The sequence below is a fragment of the Chanodichthys erythropterus genome, chromosome 2 (genome assembly GCF_024489055.1).
Source record: "Chanodichthys erythropterus isolate Z2021 chromosome 2, ASM2448905v1, whole genome shotgun sequence".
In the NCBI taxonomy this organism is placed as follows: Eukaryota; Metazoa; Chordata; class Actinopteri; order Cypriniformes; family Xenocyprididae; genus Chanodichthys; species Chanodichthys erythropterus.
This window is the reverse complement of record NC_090222.1, coordinates 39,351,634-39,362,500: the sequence shown is the minus strand read 5'-3', so window position 1 is coordinate 39,362,500 and position 10,867 is coordinate 39,351,634. Positions and strand designations below refer to the sequence as shown.

At 33.6% G+C, this 10,867-nt stretch overlaps 1 protein-coding gene across 4 annotated transcripts in view; it reads left to right on the top strand.

Annotated features, from left to right (window-relative positions):
- LOC137037863 (inactive phospholipase C-like protein 2) overlaps positions 1-9,948 on the top strand; it is a 68,999-nt gene extending 59,051 nt beyond the window's left edge. Inside the window, exons 5-7 of one of the 4 annotated variants that reach the window (XR_010897322.1) lie at positions 2,014-2,123; positions 5,178-5,285; positions 8,285-8,418. Coding sequence is in view for 3 of the 4 variants with exons in the window: in XM_067412224.1 (XP_067268325.1) it covers positions 2,014-2,123; positions 8,285-8,485 (311 nt within the window). In the remaining variant the exon portion in view is untranslated. Of the gene's footprint in view, positions 1-2,013; positions 2,124-5,172; positions 5,286-7,482; positions 7,575-8,284 lie in introns of all 4 variants that reach the window. The other 3 variants (XM_067412241.1, XM_067412232.1, XM_067412224.1) reach the window with 3 other exon arrangements.
- Positions 9,949-10,867: the final 919 nt, after the last annotated feature.

The window sequence follows — 10,867 nt, the reverse complement described above, 5'->3', positions numbered from 1 at the left end:
CTGCAAATATGGTGTACGGAAGAGGATTAGGGCCAAGCAATAATAAAAAAAAATGAAACCATCTCGAGATTAAAGTTGTTCAATTTCGAGAAAAAAAGTCTAGATAAATGTTGAGAAAAAACTCGTTAAATTTCAAGAAAAAAGTCTAGATAAATGTTGAGAAAAAACTCGTTAAATTTCGAGAAAAAGGTCTAGATAAATGTTGAGAAAAAACTCGTTAAATTTCAAGAAAAAAGTCTAGATAAATGTTGAGAAAAAAGTCATTAAATTTCGAGAAAAAAGTCTAGATAAATGTTGAAAAAAAACTCGTTAAATTTCAAGAAAAAAGTCTAGATAAATGTTGAGAAAAAACTCGTTAAATTTCAAGAAAAAAGTCTAGATAAATGTTGAGAAAAAACTCGTTAAATTTCAAGAAAAAAGTCTAGATAAATGTTGAGAAAAAAACTCGTTAAATTTCGAGAAAAAGGTCTAGATAAATGTTGAGAAAAAACTCGTTAAATTTCAAGAAAAAAGTCTAGATAAATGTTGAGAAAAAACTCGTTAAATTTCAAGAAAAAAGTCTAGATAAATGTTGAGAAAAAAACTCGTTAAATTTCGAGAAAAAGGTCTAGATAAATGTTGAAAAAAAACTCGTTAAATTTCGAGAAAAAGGTCTAGATAAATGTTGAGAAAAAACTCGTTAAATTTCAAGAAAAAAGTCTAGACAAATGTTGAGAAAAAAACTCGTTAAATTTCGAGAAAAAACTCCTTAAATTTCAAGAAAAAAGTCAAGATAAATTGTTGAGGATAAACTCGTTAAATTACGAGAAAAAAATTAAATTGCAAGAAAAAAGTCGAGATAAAATGTTGAGAATGAACTTCTTAAATTACGCAAAAAAACTCGTTAAATTTCAAGAAAAAAGTTGTTAGATTATGAGAACAAATTCGTTAAATTATGAGGAAAAAACTCCTTAAATTTTGAGAAAAAAGTCGTTAAATTATGAGAACAAATTCGGAATTTAACGACTTTTCAAGAAAAAGGTCTAGATAAATGTTGAGAAAAAACTCGTTAAATTTCGAGAAAAAAGTCTAGATAAATGTTGAGAAAAAACTCGTTAAATTTCAAGAAAAAAATCTAGATAAATGTTGAGAATAAACTTGTTAAATTACGAGAAAAAACTCCTTAAATTTTGAGAAAAAAAATCGAGATAAAATGTTGAGAATAAACTTGTTAAATTACGTGAAAAAACTCGTTAAATTACGAGAAAAAACTTAAATTGCAAGAAAAAAGTCGAGATAAAATGTTGAGAATAAACTTCTTAAATTACGCAAAAAAACTCGTTAAATTTCAAGAAAAAAAGTTGAGATAAATTGTTGAGAATAAACTCGTTAAATTACGAGAAAAAACTCCTTAAATTTTGAGAAAAAAGTCGATATAAAATGTTGAGAATAAAGTAATTAAATTACGAGAAAAAAGTTGTTAGATTATGAGAACAAATTCGTTAAATTATGAGGAAAAAAATTTTATAATAACTGCATGCTATGAAGCATTAGTTGACCATTAGCAAATAGTTAATACATCATTTATAAGGCATGCATATCTATAATGTGTTTAAAATTAAATGTTTAACAAACTATGAAAATTCAATTATTAAACACATGCTTAAAAATAAAGCATTTATATGTATTTATTGATGAATTAACTATTTACTAATGCTTAACTAAGGCTTCATAGCGTGCAGTTATTATAAAGTGTTACCAATGTTTCTTGAGCAGAAAATCATCATATCAGAATGATTTCTGAAGGATCATGTGACACTGAAGACTGGAGTAATGATGCTGAAAATTCAGCTTTGATCACAGGAATAAAATACACTTTATTATATATTCACATAGAAAACAGCTGTTTTACATTGTAAAAATATTTCACTATTTTTACTGTATTTGTGATCAAATAAATCGAGCCTTGGTGAGCAGAAGAGACTTTCAAAAACTTGTATTGCTTCATCTGAACCTCTGAATCTGTCGTTTCAGCGATGGAGTTTCATGAGAATCTACATGACATGGCGATGAAAGAAGGACTGAAGGGAAGAAAACTCCACAAATCCGTCGAGAGCTTCACCTGGAACATCACAATTCTGAAGGTGATCACAGAAGAAGCATTAAACAGGCAGTTAACACCTGTGAAAAATGTTTGAGATTTGCATATATTTTAGCATAAGAAGATTTTAACATTCAGATGTGTTTCTTGTGATTTAAGATGCTGTGATGTGTGCAGTTAGCATCTTGAATATATGATGAATATTAATATTCTCACTAGCAATGTGGCATTTGTTTAACACTGTTTAATACGAAGCAAATAGCCTGTAATAGAAATCATAATTCCATAAATGGAGTATGCTGATCGTTTCCATTTCTTCAGCCTGGGTGGTTTATGATTGACAGAAAGCCTTTCAGTGCCTAAACATGCACACCATTGGAAATAAGATGTTTAAACAGAGATCACTGGAACAGAGATCGATTCGAGTGACATCATCACACCATTAAAGACCATTAAGGTGGCGATTTGGTTTGGTTAAAGACATCAGTGATCATTAAATGGTGAATGTGTGTGTAGATTTACACAAGCATAGTGTTGGAAATGACTTGTCGAGTGATGTCCAATCACAAAGACTCAGCCAAGATGGTTTCTGTTTACATCAACATTTCTCTCATGCGTTTCCTGCAAAGCCTGTTGATCAGATTTTGATGTGAGAGCTTCAGTACACACGTCACTCTGAACTCCAGTGTGTGTATGAAGCTCAATTTCACTCCAAATTCACTCACACTCTTCTAAACTTTGATCTCAACACAATTGAATGTTCATTTTGTGTGTGTGTGTGTGTGTGTGCATGTATACAATATATATGTGTGTGTACAATATGTATGTATACTCGTGTGTTTGTGTGTACGGGTGTGTGCGTAAAAATGTGTGTTTGCGTGTAGATGTGTGCGTGTGCTCGTGTGTGTGTGTGTGTATGTATATAATAATTATAATAATATTTTATTATCATACTTATAGAATTGGATTTTATTTTTGTATTATCAGTTTTTGTTTTAATTTTCATAATTGTATGTCCTTTTTCTATTTTTATCAGATTTTTTAAAAAAAGTTTATCTTTACATAATTTGCCCATTTGTTTTGTTTTTTGTACATTTGTTTTCTGTGAATTTACACATATTTTATTATATATTGTTTAAAATTTGGATTAGTTTTTAACAAAAATATATTATTCTTTAGTTTTACCTAATTTGCCAATACATCATATTTGTTTTCCTTGTTTGTTAATTTTGCCAATTACAAATATTCATTACAGTGTTTAAAATAAAAAAAAAAAAACTTTTTTAGAAAAAAATAAAAATATTATTACACACACACACATTTAAAACATAAATGTGTGTGTGTGTAATAAGATTTTTAATTTTTAAAAAAAAAGTTTTGTCTGCTCACCAAGGCTACATTTATTGAATTAAAAATACAGTAAAAACAGTAATATTGTGAAATATTATGACAATTTAAAATAACTGTGTACTATTTAAATATATTTGACAAAGTAATTTATTCCTGTGATCAAAGCTGAATTTTCAGCATCATTACTCCAAGTCAAGTCAAGTCAAATTTATTTATATAGCGCTTTTACAATTGGTAATTGTTTCAAAGCAGCTTTACATATTAGAAGCACAGAAAAAAAGGGAAGTGGTTAAAACTGTACAAACAAGCGTGGTAATATGTAACATATACAAGATGGTGCTACATTAAGCCAATGTCGGCTGACTTCCAGGGGTGGAAAAAACCCCCTAGGAGAAAAACCCAGCGTGCTAGCACTGGGAAAAAAGTCCTAGGAGGGAAAAAACCCCTTGGAAGATATATATATGTAAATGTATATGGAGATCAAAATCTGAATTGTACATTTTTATTATAGAGATTAAAAATCGATTATATATAAATATATGTAAGCGGATACGGGGATTAAAAATCTGAATTATAGATGCAGCCAGAACTGGATCTGTAGGCCCATTGTCTCCTGGGCTACGTTGTAGTCAGGTCCAGACACAGGTTCTCCATCTGATCTGGATACGGCCTGGATCCAGCACCCGGCAAACCTCAGGATAAGCAGAGAGACAGATATTAGCGGAGATGCCATTCTTATTCTGATGTACAGGTATATCTAGTGTTATAGGAAATGTTCTCGGTTCCGGCCGACCTAATTATTGCAGCGTAACAATCCTTTAACGGATTTGAAAAATGTTAATGTATTGATAATGTGTTATGTGTATGCAAGAGCAAAGAGATGTGTTTTTAGTCTAGATTTAAACTGACAGAGTGTGTCTGCTTCCCGAACAATGCTAGGAAGATTGTTCCAGAGTTTAGGTGCTAAATAGGAAAATGATCTGCCGCCTTCAGTTGATTTTGATATTCTGGGTATTATCAACTGGCCTAAATTCTGAGATCGCAATAAACGTGAAGGACTATAATGCATTAAGAGCTCACTTAGGTACTGGGGAGCTAAACCATTTAGAGCTTTATAAGTAAGTAGCAAGATTTTAAAATCTATACGATGTTTAATAGGGAGCCAATGTAATGTTGACAGAACTGGGCTAATATGGTCATACTTTCTGGTTCTAGTAAGAACTCTAGCTGCCGCATTTTGAACCAACTGTAGTTTGTTTAAAAGCCGAGCAGAACAACCACCCAGTAGAGCGTTACAATAATCTAGTCTTGAGGTCATGAATGCATGAACCAACTGTTCCGCATTTGTCATTGAGAGCATATGTCGTAATTTAGATATATTTTTTAGATGGAAGAAGGCGGTTTTACAGATACTAGAAACATGACTTTCAAATGAAAGATTGGTATCAAAGAGCACACCCAGGTTCCTAACTGAGGACGAAGGTTTAATGGAGCACCCGTCAAGTGTTAGAGAGTATTCAAGGTTTTTTCGTGAGGAAGTTTTTGGTCCAAAGATTAGGAAATCAGTTTTTTCTGAATTTAATAATAAGAAATTTCTTGTCATCCAGTTTTTAATGTCAGCTATGCATTCTGTTAGTTTTGTGAATTTGTAGGTTTCGTCAGGGCGCGAGGAAATATAGAGCTGAGTATCGTCAGCGTAGCAGTGAAAACTAACACCATGCTTCCTAATTATCTCTCCTAAGGGCAGCATGTACAGAGTGAAAAGCAACGGTCCTAATACTGAGCCTTGTGGTACCCCATATTTAACCTGTGATCGATACGACATCTCTTCATTAACTACTACAGACTGATAACGGTCAGATAAGTATGATTTAAACCATGCCAAAGCAATTCCACTAATGCCAATATAGTTTTCAAGCCTTTTTAAAAGAATGTTATGATCGATAGTGTCAAAAGCAGCACTGAGATCTAATAACACTAATAGAGAAATACAGCCACGATCGGATGATAGGAGTAGATCGTTTGTAACTCTAACGAGAGCAGTCTCAGTACTATGGTATGGTCTAAATCCTGACTGGAAATCCTCACAGATTCCATTTCTTTCTAAAAAGGAACACAGTTGTGTTGAAACTGCCTTTTCTAGTATCTTTGACAGAAAAGGTAGATTCGAGATTGGCCTGTAATTTACTAAATCTCTCGGATCTAGTTGAGGTTTTTTAATAAGAGGTTTGATAATAGCCTGCTTAAAGGTTTTTGGCACGTGTCCTAGTGTTAAAGATGAATTAATTATATCAAGAAGTGGACCTACGACCTCTGGAAGCATTTCTTTCAGTAGTTTAGTCGGCATTGGGTCTAACATACATGTCGTTGATTTTGATGATTTGATAAGTTTAGATAATTCTTCCTCTCCTATAGCGGCGAATGATTCTAGTTTTACCTCAGGGACACTACAGTGCACTGTCTGAAGAGAAACTGTAGACGGTTGCATGTTTATAATTTTCTCTCTAATATTATCAATCTTGCAAGTAAAGAAGTTCATAAAGTCATTACTGCTGTGCTCTATGGAAACGTCAGCAGTTGAATCTCTGTTTCTAGTTAATTTAGCCACTGTGTCAAATAAATACCTAGGATTATGTTTGTTTTCTATTAAGAGATTTGAAAAATAAGTAGATCTAGCATTTCTTATGGCTGTTCTGTACTCAATCATTTTTTCTTTCCAAGAAAGGCGAAAAACTTCTAGTTTTGTTTTCTTCCAACTACGTTCAGCTTTTCTAACAGCTCGTTTTAGAGCCCGAGTGTGCTCATCATACCACAGCGTTGGATTAGTTTCCTTAATCTTCTTTAGACGTAAAGGAGCGACCGCATCTAATGTGCTGGAAAAGAGAGAGCCAATAGTTTCTGTTGCAGCATCGAGTTCTTCTAAGTTGTCAGGTATACTAAGGCGATGAAACTGCTCGGGGAGATTATTTATAAAGCAATCTTTAGTGGCAGACGTGATTGTTCTACAATATTTATGGCTGGGTGGTGGTTTTGTAGCCTTGGCTAATTGTATTATACACGAGACTAAATAATGATCTGATATATCATCGCTCTGCTGTAGAATTTCAACAGCATCAATATCTATTCCATGCGACAGTATTAGATCTAGGGTATGATTGCGACAATGAGTGGGTCCTGACACGTGTTGTTTAACTCCAATAGAGTTTAAAATATCTGCAAATGCCAATCCAAATGCGTCTTTATTATTATCTACATGGATATTAAAATCACCAACAACAAGGACTTTATCCGCAGCCAGTACTAACTCTGATAGAAACTCAGCAAATTCTTTGATAAAGTCAGTATGGTGCCCTGGTGGCCTGTATACAGTAGCCAGCACAAATGTCAACTTACATAATGTTACATAAAGCACCATCACTTCAAAGGAATTATATTTGAAATTCTTTTGAATGATTCTGAATATATTACTATAAATTACAGCAACACCTCCCCCTTTGCCTTTCTGTCGAGGATTGTGTCGATAATCATAACCTTGAGGACTAGATTCATTTAAAGTAATGTAATCGTCTGGTTTTAGCCAGGTTTCTGTCAAACACAGCAAGTCTAGTTTATTGTCTGTGATAATTTCATTTACAATAAGTGCTTTTGAAGAAATAGATCTAATATTCAGTAACCCAAGCTTTATCATTTGTTAATCTGATTTATCTGTGATTTTCATTTTTTGAACATCAATTACATTTTTACCCTTAAAAGGTTTTGGAAGTTTTTTGTATTTATTAGTTCGAGGTACAGACACAGTCTCTATGTGATAATTTCTAGGTGAAAGTGTCTCTATGTGCTGTGAATTATCTGAGTTCTGTGACGTGAGGCGGCTAGCAGACGGTCGGTTTAGCCAGTTTGTCTGCGTCCTGATCTGGGCCCTGGTTTGTCATGTTTCAGCTCCAGTCTTCAGTGTCACATGATCCTTCAGAAATCATTCTAATATGATGATTTGATGCTCAAGAAACATTTTTTTCAATGTTGAAAACAGTTGTGTACTTTTTTTTTTTCAGGATTCCTTGATGAATAGAAAGTTGAAAAGAACAGCATTTATCTGAAATACAAAGCTTCTGTAGCATTATACACTACCGTTCAAAAGTTTGGGGTCAGTAAGAATTTTTATTTTTATTTTTTTTTTAAAGAAATTAAAGAAATTAATACTTTTATTTAGCAAGGATGCATTAAATCAATCAAAAGTGGCAGTAAAGACATTTATAATGTTAGATTTCAGATAAACTCTGTTCTTTTGAACTTTCTATTCATCAAATAATCCTGAAAACAAATATTGTACACAAATATTTTGTACAATTGTACACATTAAATGTTTCTTGAGCAGCAGATCAGCATATTAGAATGATTTCTGAAGGATCATGTGACACTGAAGACTGGAGTAACGATGCTGAAAATTCAGTTTTGATCACAGGAATAAATTACTTTGTCAAATATATTTAAATAGTACACAGTTATTTTAAATTGTAATAATATTTCACAATATTACTGTTTTTACTGTATTTTTAATTAAATAAATGTAGCCTTGGTGAGCAGACGAAACTTCTTTTAAAAACATAAAAAATCTTAGTGGTTACAAACTTTTGGACTGTACTGTATATATATATATATATATATAAACAAAGTAACAAAACTTTCAGCATATTCTGATAGGTAAACATTTCATAGGTTCCACATAAAAACGGAAGCTGACTGAATTTAGTTTAGGTTTACTGTATATATAGCAAGTCTCTGCATGAACCTTACCTGTAAGAACACTAGAGTCTAGCAGCTAGTGAACGACGCTCGTCTGTGCTTGTGTTTCAGGGTCAGGCCGATCTGTTGAAACACGCCCGGGCGGAAGTGCTTGAAAACCTGAAGCAGATCCACTACGCCGCCCTCACCTGTAACCTGGTCAAGGGAGGAGCGAGACCCTCGTCGGGGTCGGAGTCCAAGGGCCGCCCCAACCTGGATGTCATCCCGGAGAAGGCAGTCGGAGAGGACGACATCACGGACGAGGAGAACTGAGGGTGCCGAAGCGTCCCGCCAAATCCCATAAATCCTCTCCCTGGGTCAGCGTGTACCGAACACATTTCTAAAGACCTCTGCACGTCTTACCCTCAGGACGATTCTGAGCGGAAAGCGTCTTCATGAGTGGAGCCAAAGCCTCGTCTACCGGCGCCGGTCTCTGGGGTCAGGTGTGTGTCGATGAGGCCGAGCTTCGCTCAAAGGCCTTTCTACAAGCACAAACTTTACGAGGAATTAGAACTGGAGCCATGAATGTAACGAGACGTCGTGTGAGGAAAGAAGAGAGCTGTTTACAATAAAGAACTACTTCGCGTTCTGTCTGCCAAAATAGTATGTGTGTATATAGATATATATATAAAAAATATATATATGGAGATCTGTTACCTTTTTTGCTATGTGAACTTTTAATGGATCAGATTATTTTGTTAAGAGAAATTGATGTTTTAAAGAGCTCATATTTTATTTGCTTGTACAGAACAGGATCTTATGAGACGGGCCCGGCCCTTTATGGGCTTATTTTTAAATTATTTGTATAAATGCAGGAGGGATTTGAGGATGTATCTAGTTTTAGATATTACCAGCAGCTACTGTACAAGTGAATCGGTGAGAGTCTCTCGGCCGGTCGTTGCGTCTCTTTGGCCACGTACACACTGCAGTTTTAATGCGTCCACATGTACATTGAATCACTTAGCAGATGCTTTTATCCAAAGCAACTTTGATTGCCATTCAGCGAGTGTAAAACAGAAACATGAATGCCAACCTTTTTGACTCCACTGTCCACAACAATACTGAAAATTAAAGTTAATCTTCCACCAGTTTGTTTGTGTTTACTTTGAGTGTGTTCGTGCGTGGCCTCTGAGAGCGGACTGAATATTGTACTTCAAGTGTTGCGATTAAAGCTTCTCGAGCATTCCTGGAAACATAGTAGTCCATGTGTGTATGGATACTGTTCAGATATGATTCTGCTTTATTGCTGAAGTTCTGTCTTACATTGCCTTTTTTAACCCAACAAGTTGCTTCTAGTTTGTGTGTGTTCGTCTCCAGCTCATCCCATTGTGCCAATCTACCGCCGGACCACTTCCATTGGACGTTACACAGTGTGACCAGAGATTAAACTGGACATGAGGAAAAAAATTGTTTATACATTTCAGTGCTGTAATTGTGTATTTATAATTATAGTTAACCATTTAAGGAGTGGGTGATAGTTTCAAAGAGAATATCAGTTTTGTTTAACTCTGTTAAGACCCAGTGCTCTGAAATAAACCATGATGATTACAACTCTTTCTCGTTTCTAATGCCTATATTGTACACAAATTACTTATGAAAATGTTACAGCCAAAAAACTTAAATTTTAAATTTTTTTAATTCATTTTAAAACCACAAATTGTTTTTGTTTGGCATTGTAACATATATACATGCATGCATATAGGGATGTTAGTTTGATTAATAATGATTAATCGCATCTAACATAAAAGTTTATTTATATATTGTGTGTGTGTGTGTGTGTGTGTGTGTGTGTATATATATATATATATAAACAAACGTTTATGTTAAATGCGATTATTCACAATTAATTGCATCTAACATAAAAGTTTGTGTTTATATCATATGTGTGTGCATGTATATCTCTATATATATATGTGTGTGTGTGTGTGTATATATATATATATATGGGTCATTGATGAATAAGGTTTTTAAAAGTGTAAAAAAAAATAAAAATTTGGAGATTTAATTTTGAAGTTTTATTAAGTGTTAATAAGATTATGTGCATTTTATAATAATGAATGCTTTTGTCATTTTTTAAAAGATTTGTCACCAAAAAAGTCATTTGGTTTAACCAAAATTTCAGTTTTACAGAATGACGATATTTTCAAACAATGCTAACAGGCTGATATCTAGCAAAAGGAAAATCAAATATTTTATATTTAGTACAAGTTTTTAAAATATTACAACATTTTCCATGTTTTATAGCGGTTGCACCGAATGACCTGATGTTTCGGGACATGCGTATGAGCGAAAGTAAAAACATGAATTTATCAAATAGTTGAGAGATTTAGTTACTTTGCTTCATGACCATGTGGTCCTTTGCAGGTGTCTGAATGATGTCACATCCTGTCACATGATATTGACCACATGACTTGATCCAAAATGGTCCCTTTATATTGGTTACTCTGAATGACATCTGGACGTTCTTTCTCATAACAAAGCAACGACTTCTACACATAATTGTAACGCCATTTTGCACTATGTTGATATATGATGTTATTAAATCATGCCAGAATAAAAATATATACATTTATTACAATTTAAGATATTTTAATCACAAATGAAATGGCTGTATTGGCCTTTGGACGGTTAAACCGAATGACCTTTTGACACTTC